Raw genomic sequence first — 21,662 nt, 5'->3', positions numbered from 1 at the left:
AAATTAAGCATTTGAGTGAAAAGTATTTAGGCCAAACCCAGATACGTTAGCCAGGTATGTTAGTGAACCTCTTTCTCTTCCCTACCATGCTTTGCCAAACAAGACAAATATGACATTTTTTCCAGTGGAAAAAATAAAGTTTTAATTGAATGCATTTGTCCTGGCAAATCAATTAAAACTAAATATTTGATTTTTCTAAAGCTTTAAGAAGATTACTACAAGCATGACATCTGAATACAAAGCCAATTTTACTACTCAGCCAGGCCATGCAGACCCTTATGCAAGTTGCGAGGATGAGGATTTCTTACAGTTGAAATCCTATCTCTCTGTCCTTTACAGCCTAATCTTTCTGGTGTGCTTCCCAGGAAATGTTATGACAATTTTTATGTACTTTTTCAAGATGAGGCCCTGGAAAAACAGCACCATCATTATGTTAAACCTGGCTATCACAGACCTTTTATATATAGCCACACTTCCTTTCTTTATACATTACTTTGCTAATGGAAATAACTGGATTTTTGGAGACTTCATGTGCAAGTTTATTCACTTTGCCTTCTACTTCAACATGTACAATGGTATTATCTTCATTAGCTGCTTCAGCCTCTTCCGCTTTTTTGTGGTCGTCTACCCAGTTAGATGTTTTTTTGTTCGAAAACGGAAATGGGCAGTGGTGACTTGCGTAGTAGTCTGGATGATTTCCTTGGTAGCCATCAGCCCGTTGGGCATCTTGATCACCACAAAAGACCTGCAGAACAGAACGATCTGCCCCGACCTGGCGAGTGCTGAGGACCTCGATAGCAGCCGATGGTACAACTGGCTCCTGACGACGTTTGCCTTCTTCTTGCCCTTGCTGACGGTGACGCTGTGCTACGCACTCATTATCTATGCCTTGGCTACAGGGCCCCACACGCAGGCTTGCTACAAAAAGAAGGCCCGCAGACTTGCCATCGTGCTCTTGGTGGTCTTCTATGTGTGCTTCCTCCCCTTCCACATCTTTCGGGGGCTTCGGATCGAGCTCCGACTGCGACCAGGTAGCTGCCACTTGAAGAATCTGATCTGTTTTATGTTTGTTCTAGCTAAACCTTTAGCAGCATTAAATACATTTGCTAACTTACTACTTTATGTTGTGACGGGAGACAACATCCATCAGGCTATTCTTTCACTCCTCAAAGTCTAGACAACAAGAATCTGAAGTAGAAGAACTCCATACCATGAAAAAAACTATGGAGAAATATGTCAAATGCATGCATGACCAACCAGACACAACTTCCCTGACATTAGAGCTCGGTTTAATCCTACCCACACCAAAAGAGAACTCATTTATTCTGTGTTTTGTAATTACAAATCAATAACCAAAAATAAAATATCTTAAAATAAATGCTTAAAAAATAAAATGTGTAACTTCTTAGAAATGTTTTTGCATTGTTTTTTGCCTGAATTCTTGATACCAGTTTTGGAGAATGGCCAGCAGTTCTGTCAAGAAAAGAAAAAAATGCTTATTGGGGCAGATAATGATTCAGGATGGGATGAATCTAGTCTAAGGTAAGTTCCTGCCTTTGGCTTTTTTCATAATTATTGAAGAGGAATAAGACCCTCCAGAGGAAAATTCTTCCCACCTGTCTTAGACATGTAGGTGGGGTTCATCTTACCTCACTGGAGATGCTGTGAGGGTAGGTGTCTATATATAAGCTTATTACTTCATTCTCCCCTCATAATTTCCCTTTATAGTGGAGAGGAATAAGCACTTTGGAGTGTGATTCATCTAATTATTCTTGATGCCTACATTTGGATGAGGTGAATCATGACCTAGAGCTGCCTATTTCTCTCTATTGACTGTAAAACTAAGTAAATCAGACACAGGCCTAACACAGATGCTTACTCAGCTGAAGCCCAGTGTCAGTACAGAAAGGGAGAGATCACTCTTCGTAGGTGAATAAAGTGGGAGCTTACACAAGACCAGTATTTAGTGCCTTCAGTGATCTCCTGAAGTTTAATGGTGCAGTAATATACCACCACCCTTATAAAGCATTTCCATTATGCTAACTGTATTTCTGGATTAACGTTAGTTTGGAGATAAGAATAAGATTGATGCATAAATGGACCAGGTGCATACACAATGCAAACTCATGTTTCTCCCTCTCTTTACTCAGTGGAACTCTTTTTGACTGTATCAGTTTTAGGTAATAACAGATTTAGGTAATAACATGTCTGACAGGCAATATCAGTGTTTTATAAGCAGAAAATGTGAGTCTAATATTTGCAGACAGCATCTAGAGCTGTCCCAAGAACAGTGGAAGTACCCCAGCCAGCAGTACAAACTATTATTGACATGATATTTAGCCCAATAGTATGACCACAGAGCAGGTCCTCTAACATAGTTTTATAACACTCTTACTTAATCTCACCGCTTTTGTTGTCTACTCCAAAATGTCCACTCATCAAAGGCAACACATATTGTCTCAAGGCCTTAACGCTGCCCTTCCTCTTACTGAGTTCTGCTCTGCATGGCCTTGTCTTCAGGTGGGTCTTCATGTAGCCTCCTGACTGTTTTACCTTCCAATTAAGCACATGCATAAGTGATTGTTAAGCATCTGGCCACTTCTCTGTGACATGCATGGGGAGATCGGTTGCTGCCTCCATCAGGGTCAGTGACACCAGTGGCAAAGGCAGGACAGCAGGCAACAGCAAGCAAGAGGCATATCGGAGAAATGAGGATGTACAAAAGTATCCCTTATGGAGGAAGAGCCAGGTAAGGCATTTTTAAAAACTTTTGCACAGTGTAGCTTGGTCCGTGGCTACTACCCATCTTCAAAATTGCAGATGAGCATCTCACTTGAAGAAGGAATCCTTTGTATTGCAGGACTACAGAGATGTTTGCAGGGCTGCTGAAATGTTTCATAGGGCAATCATCCCCAAATTCAGAGCAAATGTCTTTCATGTCATATACTGCATTGGCTTTGATAGACTCTGGGAGACACTGTCTCCTCCAACTTGCTTGCAGTTCTGCTCAGAACTGCTAGTTCGTGGGATACCAAAGGCAGCTGATCCACCATCAACAAGCAACACTGAATATGAATGTCCTCTTATCTGTTTTTTTTTTTTTTTTTTTTGATTTAGGGTGTACTGTCCAGAAGGACCTGGTTCTTTGAACACAAGCAGGATGAGACATTCTCTTTTAAGACTCTAGTACATATGAACATGAGCATTTGCTAAATCTAGTTTGCTACCTAAACATCTACACCATGGAAGCTGGTTCTTTTGGAGTCTGAGGAACTGACTCTATGTTTCCAACAATGATAATGAAAATGTTCTTGCTGTCAACTTTAAGTGAGGCCCTGCTTTCGTCCCCTTACAACTGCACTTGATTTTTTCTGGATAAATTATTCAGTATGCTCAGTTCATGTTCATACATCCAGGATATATACTCTTCTTAAATGCAAGATGTCTGGAACATCTTCAGTGTTGGTATTGATGCCTGGAATGATTTGAGCAGATATAATCCATAGCTGGCAAAGAAAGGAACCAGATCTATGTCTCTCAGGCCTATTTTTCTACAAACTGTGGGGAATGAACATATAAGCTACTTTAAGCTAAATGGTATTTTTACAATTTCAGCAAAAGTCATAAGGCACAGAATGGGAGATGTAGACAAGAATCCTGCTCTGTGCCAAACAGTGCTGGCCTCCAACTTCTTCATATTGCTTCATGTTGCGATAACCTGTTCTTCTTTGCTTGCCCTCTGAGTATACAACACTTGCACTCTTCCCCTGGTCCTTTCTTGACTTCTACTGCTCCTGCTCCATGCCTGCCACGCTAATGACTGCAGAGCAGTAACTCTAGACTGGCTTTTCCCTGACCTGCTATCCCATGCCCAGATACTAATCAAACAAACACAGTAATCAATCATAGTTGTCCACCTGACATTTCTCAGGAAATCTGAAGTTTCTCTGTTGTCTGATTTCCAGTGATAATTAAAAAAAAATGCAGTTGCTAAAATAACAACTTCTGTATGGTATTCAACAGCAATTTTGAAAACTAAAAGGTAAATCTCAGGGATATTGCTGTTTATACCATACTGCCTGTTTTGTTCTGCTTTGGTCTTCAAGACATGATGAGATCTTTGCAGCAGTCGAGGAGCAAGGGCTCTGCTCCTCTGGGGATTTCTGACTGCTTTGTTTAAGGCAATGAATTCCCCTCTGAAAGTGTAGGAGATAACTAGTTAAGCCCTTGGACAGCTGCACCAGCTTCACCCCCAACAAAGGGCATACCTGCTATTTTGAAGAGGCTATTTGCAGAGAGCAGGAAGATTATGACTGGTGAGAGAAAGCTGTAGATATGACAAAATGTCAAAAAGCAGACCACGGTTCTTCACCTGTCTATTACCAATGACAAGGAAAAACAGTGAGAAATCTTTTTTACGCAAAAATTCCACAGTTCAAGGAGAAAGCTGGCTAGTACCAGCAGCATGGCAGTGGCAGATTGTCAAGCCTGTCCCATGCTGCTGCTTGTTAGTGTTGTGGGCCTCAGGGACTTCACAGCTGAGCCAGTGAGGGGGCAAGGACAATCTTGGCAGGTGTACAACACATGTATGCCTTTGGTCCTCTCGCTAAGGACCTAGTAATACCTCTGTTTTGGGAAGAAATAAAAAAAAAAAGCCCATCAGAAAGTCCAAAACTATTTAAGTAGCTATTAAGTAACTATTAAGTTTAAGTAGCTTGGATGGACACCAGGCCTATATGGATGCTGGGACTGTAGTGTTTGAAGGACAGTGAAATGGGGCAGGAAAATCTGCCTCGATTGAGATGTGGATCTATAGCTTTCATCTTTTCTGAATGAATATGACTTCTTTTCCTTTCTTCACCTTTAATTAATTATTTTATTTTATTTTATTTATTTTTATTTTTATTTTTCCCCTTTCTCTGGCAGCCCAGGCTTTGTGATACCTCTGCAAGCCCCACAAGGAACAGGAGGTATGGTCTCTGTGTCCAGACACCTGTGGGGAGGAAAGACACCATACACAAGGATGGCTGACTTTGCATAGCAACCCACAAAAAACACATATTTAGCTTGTCACATTTAGTTTAAAATCTTAATCACACAGGGACAGACATAAAAAAAAAATCTTCATTCTTGGGGAGGGAGGAAAAGCCTCTGACAATTCATCAACATTTTCCATTCCCAAGGAGTAAACCTGAGCCTCAATTAAACATATCATCATTATTTAATTACTGTACTTACAAACTACAAATGTCAGTAATCTCTCTCTCTGCATAGGCACAAATCCTATGCAAATAACTCTCCCCATAGATTCATCAGCAGATTTCCACTTCTTCAAACCACCTATCCAAATACCAACCTCAGTGGCTGCTCGCAGGTTTGCATATGCAAACCCTGAGGAGCAGTGACAAGGATGACTAAACTTGCGAGGAAGCACGAGACTTAGAGCCTTAAACTGGGGTTCAGGCATTAGCCACACATTAGGCAGACGCTTTTGAACCTTGCACCTAGGGTCTTCCTGCAGTTCTGTGGCACTGGGGGCTTACTTCACAGAGATGAGTGTGCCACCAAAATAAATCATGGTGTTGCATTGTGGAAGGAAATGAGGACATCAGAGATTTCTGATTTTTTCTGAAGCCCGTGAGTGGAGGTGCCATGGGCCATCAGACCCATTCGCAGCTTTCTTTCTCACTGCCACATCTCATCTCTCTCTGGCCTTCAGGGGTGAATTCCCTCCTCCACTGCCTGGCCGTGGCAGGGGGCTGGAGCTGCTCAGTGACACATAGGCATTAGGGGACAGCAGTCCAGCAGGCCATTGCATGGCACACAGGCATGTGTCCCGAGCTCAGCATCTGCTCCTGGGAGCAGCAGGCGGATAATGAGGTCACCTCGAGAGTCCAAGTCAGATGCTCAAGATCTTTCTTGCTAGTACCAGGGAAACATTTTCTTCCCTTGATTCCCCTCCTGCCTCCTAAAGGAAATCCAGCAACCACAAAAAAATAATTTAGTTGTAAGTATCTCAGGCCTGATTTCTTACAAATATGCACACACAATCCTATGGCTAATTCATGGCATGAGGAATACTCTCTGAGGAGCTGATGGAGCTCGTGGCTCACCCAGGCTGCACCATCCTGTCATGCAGCAGCACAGAGAGAGCAACAGCCCTGCCATGGGCACCCAATGAAACCACAGAAACCCGCTGCATCCGTGGTGTTGATTAACCAATAAATCAGTGCCTTGTTAGTGGGGTTATTTGTTCTCTTCCTACAACTGCCTGAGTCACCCATCTAACCACAAAATGTCTCTCTATCTCCTCTTAATTTTTCCCTGCCACATTTTATCCGCTTAGAATCATAAGCTCTTTGGGACAGAAGTCTGCCTGAGTATTTGCACAGCAGGATCTGTATCTCAAATGGGACCCCCTGGCATTAGGGAAACTCAGCCAAGCGCTCATGCCATCCAAATGTGAAAGATGCAGCTACTTACCATGTGTGCGTAGGGCTACGCACAAGCCCACCTCAGCAGGTAGGGATGCACAGCGAAGCAGCACCTCATGGAAAAAGGTATTTCTTCTAAAACAGCAGCTCACACCTCTCCCTTTGCATATTTATAGTTGTTCCTTTTCTCTCCTTTGAAATAAAAGTAGCACGACACTGGAGACAGAGATACATTCAAACACTTCGGGAGCAGTTTTGGAAAGTTTGTGGTGACATGCTATATCAAATAAGCAATATTACTTTTCAGATATAATTTCTGCTATGTTTTAATTAATGCTTTTTTACTACTGTTTCCAGGGCCCATCTCTAAGTAGGCTGTTTTGTTTATATTTAATTTGGCTAGTTCGCTTCTTTTCTGTGCCATGGAAACAAGCTGTATTTGCCTATGGGATAAATGATAATGTTCTGTTCTAAACTGGATTTGGATGTGTATTCAAGTGTGGAGTATAGGCTTCTGTAAATTTTGATGTAAATTCTGTTGTTAAGAAATGATATTTTTACTTTGGCACTGCAAAATTAAGTGTCTCTCCCTGTCCAAGCAATGTCAGTTTATTCAGATATTTAGACAGAATACAAGGAACAAGCTCAGCTGACCTGTTCAAAATGTATATCTTAGGTTGAGCTGGTTTATCCTGTGAAGGTGACTCTTATACCTCATTTCATATAAAGGATTTTTTTTTCTCGTCTGAGAAAAAAAAAACACTCTCTGTCATCTCTTTATTTTAATCTTAAAATTTTATTTAAATTTAAAGTCAGCAGAGAAAAATGGGATTTTGGAGAGCCCAGTTAATCCACCCTAGTGTGGCCCAAACAAACTTTGCCTCAGAAGTGCCTGTGCAGGGAGTCAAGGGTATCCATATTTCTGATTTAAATGTCCAGAGTTTGGTAAGATGAGGCTGGTGCACTGTATGTCATGGTTAGGCTCAACCTTTTGTGAAAGACCCAGCTGAAATATAGGGTAGGTGAGAGTGGAAGTGCCTCAGGGTCTCTGCACCCAGGGTCCCCCCATTCAGAGTCTCTCTTCCGCCCTTTACTCCAGGCTCCTCTGGAGCTTCCCATCCATGGGGCAATATACTGAATTAAAGGGGTTTAATCACAGTGTTAACCAGTCTGTGCTGATACAGGGATGCCAAGAGAGGGGGCTGATTTTTGTGCTATTTATGCTAGGGTTTGGGTCTGATAGCTGGAGAGGGGCAAGCAGGGAACTGGGGAGATTGGGAGGACCCCTGCCTGTGTGTTGGGAGGTAAGAGTGAGTGAAGGACAAGAAAAAGCAAGTAATAAGAGGCGCTGTGACTGAGACCCTAAGTGGAGCATAGAAAAATATTAAGGAAGTTCAGAAATTCAACTTATGGGAGATTCCTTCCTGTAATGTTGTGCTCAAACTATTATTTTTTTTTTCCATGAAACTTTTGAAGCACATACAATTTTCAGCAGCAAAATTGAGGGGCTGCCGAGTGCATGAGAAATATAGGTAACGTGGAGATTAAGATGAGTAGCAGCCTGCAGGGTGTCAGCTGCAGGGGAGATATCTTCTCCACCTGTGGAACCTGTTCCTGAACCCATGAGCTTTAATGCTCCCTAATCTCCCAGCTACACATGTAATTAAAAACTGACACAGCTGAAAATTTGTCTCAGTTGTGCCCAAGCAACACCCACATCGAAGGATATAATATAAAAGTAACATTGCATTTGCACAAAGATAATGCAACATAATGGCTTAAACACACATTGTAAAAGGAGTGCATGGAAGAGAACTGCTGAGGGATGTGACATTCCTCATATGTCTTAAAAGCCTTCACCATGGCTTGTTGATCCAGCTGCTTTCACACTGTCCATTTTACCTTACCATTGTCCTTTAATATTTACTGAGACATACCTACCAATCAGAGGAACAAATTAGTAGGAGATTAGAAAGCCCATCACCTAGTCACAGGACCTAAAAATTTGCCCTATATCTTTGTAATCTAAGTTTATACAGACACCCAGAAAGGTTCATAAATAAAGGTCACTCTGATTAACAACTCATCTTGCTCACTTGTTTCCTCGAGAGAATTATGCTTTTACTCCTAGCTGGGGGTCCCTGGAGATCACAAGCCAGAGAGATACCTCAGCGAATCCAATCCAACAAATCACAGAGGTCATTGCATCCATGTACTGAAACCCACCTGACTAGAACAGGGCCTGCTTTGTAGGTATAAGGCCAAAGTACGATGCTTGAGCATCAGTCCCTTATGGGAGGATGGCAGGCACCCTTAGAGGCAGGTGGAGGAAAACCCTGTACAAATAGGATGAGTTGCCCATGGGTACACCTACCCATGCATCTCAAACTGCCCTGGCTTGCAGCTGGCATGGTCCTGCTTTCCCCACCCATTACAGCCCTTCTTCTTGGTAAGGTAAGCAGCCCCTTGAGCTGCTTGGAGCTGCATGGAGCGCACAGACATACATGGGAGAAGTATGCACTTCTCTCGCACTAGTTACTCTGACTGCTGGACTGAGCTGGTCTTCCCGATCCTCCCACTGGTGAGGAGAAGCAGGTTTCCTCCTTACACAGCTGGCACTGGGCATCTGTTGAACCTCCTGTCCAGCCTTGCAGTCTGCAGGAGAGCCTGGACACCCACAGGTCATGCACCTGCATGCAGGTAGAGCTGTAGAAACTTCTCCGTAGGAGACACGCTGAAAAGCCGAGACCTTGCAGCTGTGCCTAACTCATCATTTAGTCTCAGGAAGTCAAGGGCACTTCCACCTCAATTTGCCTGAATTTCCCTTGCCTTCCCTTTTCACACAGCACATGTGGAAAGACAGGTCAGCAGTGTCACAATGTCATTGCTGGCTGCTGTGACACTGACAGGTGCCCATAACCCTCACCACCTGAGTCCTCTCCCCAGAAGGCACACACCACAGGGAGCTCTTCTTTTTCCCCTGACCCTCTTATTTTCAAGTTTATCATCTTCGCTACTCCCTTGCACTCCTGTGTGATCCCTTTTAACTCCAAGCTGAAGATCTACTTATTATTCGGCTTTAATTTCTGAGACAGAGCCCATTTGTCACAGAGTATGTATCTATATAAATATGATCGCACGGCTGTCACCCTCACCTGTCCGGACTGTGCTTTCTGACGCAGACAAATGATGCCAGAGGTGGCTAGTGCAGCACTACGGGCTCTCGCCTTGCCTCCAAGATAGCGTATCTGAGCATAGATGTTGACTTGAATGCAAGGTCGCTGGGAAAGGGACTGGAGACGTGATGAAAACCAAATCGGGATGAGTCCCTGCTCATGCAAACTTCTTCACTAATTTAAACTTCTTTCCTTTAAACAACCCAGCCAATAATTGCTCTATTCACATGCTTTTTGATCATAGCAATGCCCATTCTCAGATGGGTTTTTCAGGTATGTGGAACATACTGTGCCAAAAGCACCATTTGGAAACAGAGGATTTATTTACATTATTCCAGGAGGAGAAATGTTTTGTTAAATCTGTCTGCAGCTGCCATGTGATAATTAATGCACATATCTTCTATCCGTGACTATTATTTGAATAAGCACCTGTCTCTGCCCCAAAAATTGCACATCAAATGCACAGATTTGTCACTGAGAGATAAATGAATGCAATCGTCAGAATTCACGATTCACGTGCTACGCTAGAAAACCAAATGCTAAGTTTAATTAGCTCCTGGACTAATTGCTTAACTCAAAAAGCTATTTCTTCAAAGATTTCCTAGGCAAGCATGGCTGAACGGTGCTAATGCAGAGGATAATGTCACCCCACATCTGGTGGCCAGACAGGTTCCTTCTTACTCAACATCAAAACTAACAAGCCATCAGTACACGCCAGGGTTCCTGTAACAAATGGTGGAGGAAGGTATTGGTTGAAGACATTTGCCTTTTTGCTGAAATAAGTCCATCTACCATACAAAGTGCCACCACCTGCAGAGATTATTTTGTCCAGAAAACAGAAGAAAGCCTTTTTTATCCATTGCACGTGCAAAGGGCTTCTTTTTCCAGGTGTATCTTCAGCCTTGTTAGCACTGTCTGAACCTGAAGCTTTTATAGAAGAGCTGGAAGCAAGTGAGCAACTGCTATGAAAAAAAAAAAAAAAAAGACATGCAAGACACTTCATGTTTAAACCTATTTTTAGTCCCACTGCCAATGAGATATTTAAGTGATATACTAGACTGGAATTAGGTAAGTATCTCCATGCATGCAAAACATAGGTAAGAATTTTAACATGGAGCTTTGTCAGCCAATAATTCTTTTCAGATTGATAATTCTGGTAAATTATATTAAAAAGTGACTAAATAGTAATTGAATAAATGTATTTATTGACTGCCTTTTCAGAACAATCCCAGCAAAACCTACTGAAAGTTGTCAGGACTTAGTAAACCTGAACACTTAAGCAGATTTGAAGAAAAAGGACACCAAAGGCAACCTGTACAAACCTGAAATGATTATCTAAGCAACGGCATTGTGAGGTCAGGAGAGGGCCATTGTGAGGTCAGCCGTTGTGAGGTCATGAGAGTGCCATTGTGAGATCAGCCCTTGTGGGATCACGAGAGGGCCATAGTGAGGTCGATCATAGTGAGGTCGGCCATAGTGAGGTCACCAGAGGGCCATTGTTAGGTCGGCCATTGTGAGGTCACAAGAGTGCCATAGTGAGGTCAGCCATAGTGAGGTAGGTCATTGTGAGGTTGGCCATTGTGAGGTCACAAGAGGGCCATTGTGAGGTCTTCCATTGTGAGGTTGGCCCTTGTGAGGTCGGCCCTTGTGAGGTCGGCCCTTGTGGGGTCACTAGAGGGCCATTGTGAGGTCTGCCATTGTGAGGTCACAAGAGTGCCATAGTGAGGTCGGCCATTGTGAGGTAGGTCATTGTGAGGTCGGCCATTGCGAGATCACCAGAGGGCCATTGTGAGGTTGGCCATTGTGAGGTCTGCCATTGTGAGGTCACAAGAGTGCCATAGTGAGGTCGGCCATTGTGAGGTAGGTCATTGTGAGGTCGGCCATTGCGAGATCACCAGAGGGCCATTGTGAGGTTGGCCATTGTGAGGTCGGCCATTGTGAGGTCACAAGAGGGCCATAGTGAGGTCGGCCATTGTGAGGTAGGTCATTGTGAGGTTGGCCGTTGTGAGGTCACCAGAGGGCCATTGTGAGGTCGGCCATTGTGAGGTTGGCCTTGTGGGGTTACTAGAGGGCCATTGTGAAGTCAGCCATTGTGAGGTGGGCCATTGTGAGGTCACGGGAGGACCATTGTGAGGTGGGCCATTGTGAGGTCACGAGAGGGCCATTGTGAGGTGGGCCATTGTGAGGTGGGCCATTGTGAGGTCACGAGAGGGACATTGTGAGGTCGGCCATTATGAGGTCGCCATTGTGAGGTCACGAGAAGGCCATTGTGAGGTCAGCCGTTGTGAGGTCATGAGAGTGCCATTGTGAAGTCAGCTGTTGTGAGGTCGGCCATTGTGAGGTCACGAGAGCGCCATTGTGAGGTCGGCCATTGTGAGGTCACGAGAGGGCCATTGTGAGGTGGGCCATTGTGAGGTCACCAGAGGGCCATTGTGAGGTCCGCCATTGTGAGGTCGGACCATTTTAAGGTCGAGATAATATTTATCTCTTATTTAAATTAATTGTAACTTTATTTGGTATTTCAGTGCTCTAAACTCACAAAATGCTGTCATGTACCATTTCAAGCACTTTCTGAGGTGTCAGGCATCTTACGTGACAACTACAACCTTTTTTCCTTCCGCCATTAAGTTTCTTGCCAAAATATGAGCTGTGGCTCTCCTTGGGTCTAGATCCATGAACATACACGTGCAAATACCTTCTTCGAACCCACCTAGCTCCAGGAGCTGAGGTTGAGAAGCAACCTACCAACCTCAGGCTCTCGTGATCCATCTTGCTCCTCCGGGGAGTATCCTGCGCTCTGCTCAGTGGAAAGGTGCTGGTCAGCACATGTACATGACACTGTAATGCTGAGGTACAATACTAATGGCCTATAGAAAAGAAGAAAATGTCATCCATCAGTGCTGGGAAACAAGCTGACTGTGCAGTGTTTAAGGTATGCTGTTGTTCATATGTGCAATCCAAACAAACTCTCTGCAGGGTTTGCAGGAACATCACACCTGAGCTGGGCGAAACATCAGAGCAAGACATTAAGCATCATAATTCTCAGCAGCGTTTTTCTTGTAATGTATCATATACTTTAACAGACCGGTGTCAGTGAATCTACATATACATTGCAAAACCCTTGTCTCAGTCCTTCCTTGTTTTACCAGGAGGATTTTTGGTTAAGTAATAAGTACTCCTCTAATTAAGCAGTACAGCTCTGGTCTGAGCTGCATCCCATTCACGCAGATGGTATTGAGTTCTATAATGTTCAGTTTTCACATCAAAACTCTGCATAGGCATTTATTTGCTGCAAGTTGCCTAGCTGCCCTTTTATATCAAAACCTAACATTTGAAATTAAAAAAAAAGAAAAAAAAAACCAGTTATAGATCCCTTTTAAAAACCAACCAGGACAGTGAAGCAATGCACAGAACAAGTCAGAGCCCTTTCTGGATTCCCTCTCCCATGCTGTGTGCAGGTAGCCCTCAACTCATGAAGTGCAAGAGCCTTAGGGATTTTGGATTTTGTCCTACAGGAATGTTCAGCTGCAGGTCAGATGCCACTTTTTGTGACCAATCTTCACCTCTCAGCAATTTGGCCCATGGAATTTCTTTAGCTGGCACCTAACCCAGAGCCAAGGAATCAGAGCTGAAGTTACCATCCTTGCCTGAAAAAACGGGAAATATCTCTGAGAAATTACTGAAACAAATAAGAAGCAGTGAATTATCACTTGCCTCTACCAGTGTGCTCCTCATGGTGATTCCTGTCCTCTTCCTTGTCATTTCTTCCTCTAAAACTCTGAACATCTTTCTAGCACAATACTGTAGCATAACAATGCAAGCAGCAACACCACTATTTTTTAAGTCAATAATTCAGTTTCTTGGATTGTCAGGATAAACTGTATGGCCTTGTAGAGTATTCACCCACTTGGGAATTGGATTACAGCCTCATAAAATAGCACAGTGCTCTTATTATCACCTAAATAAAGCTGCCATCATTCTGGAACAAATAGGTGGAAGTAGTCAGTCACTGAGTATCTAGAGCTGAAAAGGAGAATAATAAACTGATATACAGGTTTTAAGAAATTCTTCAGAAGGAGGCAGATTTAATGCCTTGAAAGCTAGGGTTTTACACACGCAAAAACACACACTCATCTTTTTTATCACCGTCTTTTCAAAAGCATCGAGTGCTCTGTAAAGACAAGATCCAGGTGCAAAGCTTTCCAAATAGCTGACGATTACAATGCACACGCATTATCCTCTGTCACAAGAGGATGCCTGAGAAGTTGCTCCACTTTTATAAGCTAGAAGAGGAGCTGCTTCTATTGCAGCTGCCTGAGATTGTACCTGGCTCAATACAAAATCCTGCCTGATTAAAAAAGCATCTCCCTGCAGGTTTCTGTAGCTTGAAGTGTAAAATGACCTAGTGAAAACTAAGTTCTCCCACATTGTCAGATGGACCCACACTGGGACACTGAACAGGTCAATTTAACTTCTTTGCATATGCATACAATGGCCAGGCTTATCTTTAGAAAAAAAAGGGGGGGCAAGTAATTACGACAATGATTTCTAAGGGCAACATCCTATCACTATTTGCTCTCCTTTGAATGGGGAAGAAAGAATCATTTACACCTTGGTTACCACGTGGGACCATGCATTGACGAAATAAGGATGGATAATCCCCCTAAAGCACCTTTTAGCTAAAAGACCAGTTCCTTTTCTATTCTGGAAATTCTTACTCCCTTATTTCACAAGGATGGTCAGATAAGACTTATTTCAGGACTGTGAAAAAACAAGTTGGTTAAGACCTGGCATCAGCGTTTGTGAGACCATGTCCCTAGGACACAGGGGCTTGGGAAGAGGCTCTCTGTGGCCACCAGCCATAAGACAAGTGCCACAAGAGGTGTTGTGGTGTTTGGTCCATGCATGGGCACCAAAAGGGAACACTGCTGCTCCTGCCTCCCAAAGTCCAGTTTTGACTGAGTGCAAGAATGTCCTGTCCCCTGCAAACTGCGTTGTTGGGATCTGGATATTAGGCAATGCTGCTTGCTCAGGCAGCCACATTTTGAAAGTTTTTTAGATACAAGTTTCAAAATACAGTTCCTAAAGCAAGCACACTGAGAAACCACTAAAGCTCCACCTATTAAAGAAGTTATATGTGGTTAGTCCCATTGCAGGTGTAGCTTCATGAAGAAATTCCTGATTAAAAAATATATATTTATTCTGGTAAATTCATAACAAGCATAGGCTCCGGGCTGAAAACAAAAGGCAAGTTAATTGAGATTCAAGTTGAGGTGCATGAATACAATCAGTTCCCCAGTACTTAAAGTCTTTAAATCAAGGCTGGATGTTTTTTTGAAACTCAAACAGGAGTTATGTCTTAAAACAGCAATCTCTTGATGGAATTTTATAGACTGTCATGGCATAGTTCCTTCTTGCCTTCAAAATCCTGGGAAGACGAAACCAACAGCAAGAGGTGGGTTGCTGTTGTCATGCTGGTGCTGCCCTGCAGTGCATTGGGCTCCCACACCGTCACATGCTGAATTTGTGCCGAAGTTCACCCAACTCTGCTCTGCATGCTGGTGCACACAGCATTTTTTCTGCACTCCAAGGAAGTAGATCTCAATTAATGACCAAAACCTGCTTGTTTGCAAACATATTTCATCAGAAAGGCAATAACTGTCTAAGGCCATCAGCTCTCTGGTAATCATCTCTTGGGAGACAGAGATACTCTCCAAGAGCAACACCAGAAACATATTCACGTGCTCTGTGAATACATGGACTTTGCAAGTTTCCCCTCTTTTCTCTCTTTCTCTGGCTCCAGTGTAAGTGCGGAAAATTGAGTATTAACCTTAAAGTAATCCAGCCTGCCCAGCCACCCACAGGACTAAAGTCACAAGAACCCCAGGAGCAACTGAACTGACTGAACTGACTGACCTCTTCAATTTACACAGCTAGTTCTAGGGAGAGTGTCTTTTAGCCAAAATTGCCCCCTTTTTTCCTCACAAGTGCTTCTGCTAGGCAGCCTCCCTGAAAACAGCAGCAAGAACTACATTAGTCCTACAAATTAGGGGAAGAGAGAGCAAGAGCAACAAGGCAATTGCCCCCAGTTCAATGTCTCAGTAAGGATCCGCCTGCCAAAAAGGCCCGAATATCTCCACGTCTTGACAATTATGTAGCCTCGAAAGCCTCTTTCTGGAACTGAAATATCAATTAAGCAGTCATCAGCTTTGGCCTATGGTCTTTGCTTTTTATGTACAGACAGATACTGAAGAACAATGTAATTTCACCAGAAACTGGGAAAATATCCAAGACAAAGCTTTCATTTAAACAGAAGTCCCTGACTTTGGCACAAAGCTAGTATTAGGAATAGATAGGAGCGTGCTATAAAGTTATCACTTCCATATGTCTGTCATTTTTGTGTGGCACACCTAAGATATTCTTAATTTCTAAATCACTGTCTGTTCATGCGATTAACTCTCCACCTGCAAGTTGTGCCGGTTCTTAGCACCAAGGCTTCAATTCCTCAGGATCCCTGAGATTAGAAGAGAAATGCGCAAGAAAAGTCTGCCTCCTGTGCACACTGTGAATGGGACAATATGGGGTGATGCCAAAACTTGGGCTGAGAGGTTGAGTAGCTCCAGCCTTGGAGCTAGCACATTTCATACATTGTGCTATAGGAAAGACATGGTGCCCTGAACTTCTGTGTAGGCTGCAGAAAGAAGAAGGCTGCCAGAAAGATGTCCAGGGATTGGTCCAGTCTATGTAAGAAGAACCAGAAGGTACCTATGTCCTCTTAGGATCTATTTTGCTTACACATTTTTAAGAAGAGATGCCCAATGCAACAGGCCTGCCTCTTTAAAAGAGGAGCGATGTGAATAGTCAAGCAGTTAAAACTTTGCCGAGAAGAGGGAAGGGTTAAATTGGTCTCTCCCTGGTTTTAAAAGCACTGGTATCCTGAACAGCTTGTCCTGGGCCTCCAGAAGAGCGTGGCTCCAGAACACTCAAGGACCAAGAAGGAGCAAGTGTTGGGCATCAATCAGGTTCTCACTAAACTAGACCAGTCAGGGGCGGAGGGAACCACCAGGCACAGCACCTGGGCTAAACACCAGCTCCTTTTTGCTTCTGCTCTCTTCATGCTGATTACCTTTGCGCTGCTGAGCTAGGCTGCAAGCTGCAGGGGAGGCTTTGCAAGCAGCTTGGATGCTGCTCCTCAGCAGCAGCCACAGCATCTGGTGAGTCAGGGGATAAGGAGAATGCCCAGGGGTGGAAACACCACCTTCAACTGTCCAGTTTTAATCTGCAATTTCAAGGTTGTCAGAGCCCATAATCCCAATTTAGGCAGACCAGATCCCACCTCTGATAAGACAAGATAAAGAACAGCTTCCTAAACTCTCACCTGCTTTTTGCCCATTGCGTAGCAAAGTCAGACATTACCAGTGAGTTATGCTACCTTTGCAGGACCTGCACTGAGACAGACGGGGATCAATGACTGGAGGGCTATCGCAGAAAGATGAGGGCTTTAGGAATCTCTTCCTTGTCTGATGTTGTTACTTCCTCCCCTGTCCAGGCATGCACTTATTGCCTCTGGTTCAGCACAACAGCCAACATGTCCATATAAACAAAATGTGCGCCAGCGAACAAGGAGCTTTTGTACAATTAGGCACAGCTCAGAGGAGGTTTAAGTGCTTTACTGCCTCTTTGCCATTAACAGCTGCTTTCCAGCTGAGATGTGGGATCTGGCGGTCTGTTAATTTGGATGCAATAATTAGCGGCTGAGAGCTCAGCTGGGCCAGGTCCCAGCCACAACACGCAAGGTGAAATGTGTTTCTATCATTTACATTATATATATATATATATTTGCCAGGAAATGCCAAGCTAAATTTACACCCTTCATTTCCATCAAGGCTCTCCTTAGCGATGGAAACTATTTGCCCAGATAAGAGTACCCAGTATTCCAAATATGGAGACCTGCATTTTAGGCTGAGATTAAAACCTCAGACTTTAATGGGTGAGTTACTTTTGAAATAATAATAATACAAAAGTCAGTGTAAGAAAACCTGCTACAAGAACTCTTGGGAAAAAGAAACACTACAAAGGTCGGCTTAAAAGAGGAAATGTGATGAGTGCAGCATCAAATTCACTTCGCATTCACAAGGTACAGGTGCCAGCTTGACGTCCAGGCAGGGGGAGCAAGGTGGGAAGACCCGTGCTACCATCTTGGGGTGTCCCAGCACCCATCTGCCTCTCCACAGGCCATGCAAAAGGCTGAGACCTCATCTTCTCCAGCATGAGGTGAGCACCCTGATCGTAGGCTGTCCTTGAACTGGGGGGCTGCACAGGCCTGGCAGGGCCCAGAGCTACTGCCCGTCACCAGCAGCATTACCTCCACAAGTGACTGCAGGGGTCCTCAAAACAAGTCTCCTAAGCTGATCTTCTTCTGGCGCATTATGTAGCCCTCTGATGGCACTGCTCAATCAGAAGCATAAACTATGCTCTAAATCCTCCCTGGCTCGCTGCAAACAGCTTCCCCTGATGCCTCTGCTCTTTGCCCACCAGCTGCGTGCAATTCTTCCCTTCTAGCCAGCTCTCCCAGAGGACATATGGGCTTGTTATGCTTTTGTTTGTTTGTTTAAGCAAGCGTTTGCTAAGAAGAGGTATCTGAGATGTGCATATACTGTTCCTTAATCCTTTACCTCTCACACTTCTCTCTTTTCTTAAACCAAGCTGTTAATAAGAATGCAGATTACTGCAGCCAGAATTTATAGCAAGAATTTGCAGTAGCCAAGTATAAATTTAAAAAGCTGGCAGCAGCATGATCAAACCACAGTTCCACTCATAAACATTTCTACAGTATATTATTTTTCTGTGGCGTACCTATCACAACTTGTAGCCATAGATACACCTTTAAATGAATAGGCCTGTTTTTAATGATTGCCTGTGCTATAACCATCAGAGACAGCATAATATATTTATATATTTAAATCCACAATAACTGAGATCACCCAGTGTGATTATCAAATACTTATATGGAAAATGGAAAAACACAAGTTCATCTCTGCATAGCCACAGCTCAGGGGAGGAAGTGAGGGACTGTCTTCCCCGTGGAAATGGCAAGCACAGCATAGAGAGAACTACAGGACACATCACTGCTTCCCTTGTATGAAACTGTGTTAAAAGTTTGTGCGCTTTTTTTTTTCCTAAATGTTTTATAGTTTGCACCCAGAAAAAAAAAGTTACAGTTAGAATATTTTAATGGCATAGTTTAGCCTAAGTACACTTGGTATGGCAGACTACAGTGCCATTTTTTCAAAAGGCAGGGCCGCAATGCCCAAAGGGCTTATCCATCAGTAGTGCTTATGTTGCTTGTGCACATTTAATAGGAAATTTCCAGTGAGTAACATGGTCATCCATTGCATCTCTCAGTTAAATTCACATGTGCACATTATGCTGATCACGTGTCACCTTTGTAGTATCTTCTTTTGACACTCTCTGCAATGTGCTGTATCTCAGGACTTCGTCCGGGTGCCTTGCCCGGCAAGACACAGAGTGGAAGGACATCCCATCACCCACTGATGCCCACAGCATGCCTGTGCAGTACTTAGCATGTGCACCCTTCTTCGGATTGGGAAAGCTGCAGTCAACGGAATGGATAACAAACTAAAGTGAGAAAGGTTGTTAACTATGTTCCTGAGAAATAGTTTTATGTAAGAATTGTAAGAAGCAGCTCTTGGCTAAAGAAGCACCACAGCGAGGACCGTGACAGTGCATTTGTTACTTGCAGATCCGTGTCAGTCGGAGAAAGGTAATGCTTGAAAAGGCACGGAAGATGAAGCACGCTGCATTTCCCTGGTCACTGCTAGGAGCACAGATCACAGCGTTTGGACACTCCATGGTTATAAAAATGGACAGATTGCCAATGACTTCCCGCCACGCTTCCAAGTCTCTCCGGATGGGGATGTGAACTACTGTAACCTAGCAGCTCCTACACACTCTGGCCAGAGAGACCTGGGAGTAGAAGGAAGCCCACTTTCCTCTTGGTTTCCTAATCAAACTTTTTATGCTGTTCTGACCTAAATTTCTCATTAACCACTGCTCACTGCAGCTTTTGCTAAGGTAAAGCTGCAAAGACTTCAGAAAGGCATGGAAATCTTCTCCCTCAAATGCTGTCCTCCTCAGACCGCGCAGCCGCTGTTGCGTGAGGAGCACACATATTTTGCAGGGCTCCCATGCAGGTTGCACACTGTTTGTTATCTTGGTGGCTCGGTGCTCCTCATGCAGCTCCCAAGGGCGCAGGAGCCCCTGGGGCAGCCAGGGCCATGAGTCCTGCACGGCAGGGCTCCCTGCTGCGGTGCCACGTGTCAAACACGACTCTCCTGCTCTCCCCTGGCTCAGAAGAGCAGAGGGAGCCACCGAGAAAAATGCATGAGCAGCAACAAGTAGACACTACGTGCAAATGAAAACAGTAATAACTTGTTTCTATGCCTCAGGCATCCTACACTGCCTCTTAGAGAAGATGCTTTCGTCAGACAAACTGTGCATCAAACCCCAAGCCCTGAGTTTGAACTTGTGGTATTTGTGGGAAGGGAGAAAAGAATCTCTCTCACCTTGTCAGAAATCATCAGGAGAAAACAACACAGTGTTCACATGCTATTAATTATATCAGCAACTGGCTAACGAATTGAGCAGCTAGGCCAACCATCACCACACATGGGATGCTGGAACTAGGAAAGGCCTTTTTAGTTCCTGGGCAGCATCTATTCAACAACTCTCTAGTTTGCTGGCTATTGACTATAATCTATACTGGACTACAGCATGTTTGTGTTCATTGCATGATTGTCTGTGACTGTCTTGTGGTACAAAATGCAGGGCATCATGCATTTTAAACTTGCTGTTCTGTTGCTGTCCTTTTTATGCAGGGATGGGGAATTTATGTCTCCAGACTTTTGTATTCCCCAAATGTGATGTTTATTATTTCCTAAGACAGGCCATATCAATTGCAGAAGCTGAAGAATTCAACTTACCATAGATTTTTCCTGGAAACCTCCTTGATATTCATTGCTTGCTTGGCAGATTGCATTAATTTGTGTGCTGATTTACAGAACAGAGCTTTAAACCAGTGTGCTATATCTAGCCAGTTGGTGGGCAGGATCTCATTTCCAGTTTTACCAAAAGGAAACATTAAATGTTCCATTTTATTATAACAGCTCGGATAACGACCATGGTATCACAGCTCTGGTATTAGCCCAAATAAAGGGCTGATCTCCATGGCAAAAGGTCACAAGCTAAAATTCTACTCCTCAAATACCTGTCCACATGAGTATGAACTGATTCAAACAAACTACAGACCTCAGCCAGTCACTTTTCCTAGGAAAGACAAAGAGCCAAACTTCTTTGCTGAGATAACCGCTTAGGGACCCATATCCTTCACAACTGTCCAGCTGAGTGGAAAATGGGGAGAGGAAGGTTGCTTACTTGCTATTTACTGTCCCTCCTTCAGCTTAACTCTGCCCTCAGTTTAATGGATGGCTAGGTCAGGATTGGAAAGAAAGAGCAATAGGTTTGAAACTCCTTGAGTCAGAAGGGTTTAGAATTTGAATTTATACCTCTTAATCTCGCATCCTCCTCCAGTCATACTTGCAAGGAAGAGATTAGCCACTTATCTAGACCCATGTGCATGACGTGGGCACCAGAGCACAGTGAACAGTGTCTGGCTCCGTCTCCTGGACCCTCTGTGCTCCCCACCAATCCCCAACCCATCCCTGTGAAGGCCCCTCCAGAAACTGAGTTCCAACTCTTCATCATTTCAGTGCTGTCAGTATCACAAAACTTGCTGTTTCAGTGGTGGATATATACAGAATAATTCTGCATTTGACCTGATGCATTTGCATTGGCCTTTGCAGTAGTGAAGTATTTCCCCTCTGCATTTAAGATATAGAAGTCTGCAGAGATACCAGTGACAAAAGACATCGTTCAGTCACAAGGCTGTAGCCATCACACACCCTGCAGCTAAAATACTGATTTTCATCTTCCTTGCAGATGGGATTTTGTCACCAAAAAAAAAAAGAGAGAG

The 21,662-nt window shown here is 43.8% G+C and overlaps 1 protein-coding gene across 1 annotated transcript; it reads left to right on the top strand.

The window, feature by feature from the left end:
* Positions 1-223: 223 nt before the first annotated feature.
* LOC104572176 (2-oxoglutarate receptor 1) lies at positions 224-1,177 on the top strand. Its single transcript, XM_010219327.2, has one exon. The coding sequence runs from the start codon at positions 224-226 to the stop codon at positions 1,175-1,177; it is 954 nt and encodes a 317-aa protein (XP_010217629.2).
* Positions 1,178-21,662: the final 20,485 nt, after the last annotated feature.

The sequence above is a fragment of the Tinamus guttatus genome, unplaced genomic scaffold (assembly GCF_059628265.1).
Source record: "Tinamus guttatus ecotype Peru unplaced genomic scaffold, ASM5962826v1 Tinamus_guttatus_pri_ptg000180l, whole genome shotgun sequence".
Taxonomy (NCBI): Eukaryota; Metazoa; Chordata; class Aves; order Tinamiformes; family Tinamidae; genus Tinamus; species Tinamus guttatus.
The sequence above is the reverse complement of the archived record's forward strand: the minus strand, read 5'-3'. Positions and strand labels throughout refer to the sequence as shown.

Coding starts and splice junctions, on each gene's coding strand:
- LOC104572176 (XM_010219327.2), top strand. CDS start 224: ATGACATCTGAATACAAAGCCAATTTTACTACTCAGCCAGGCCATGCA.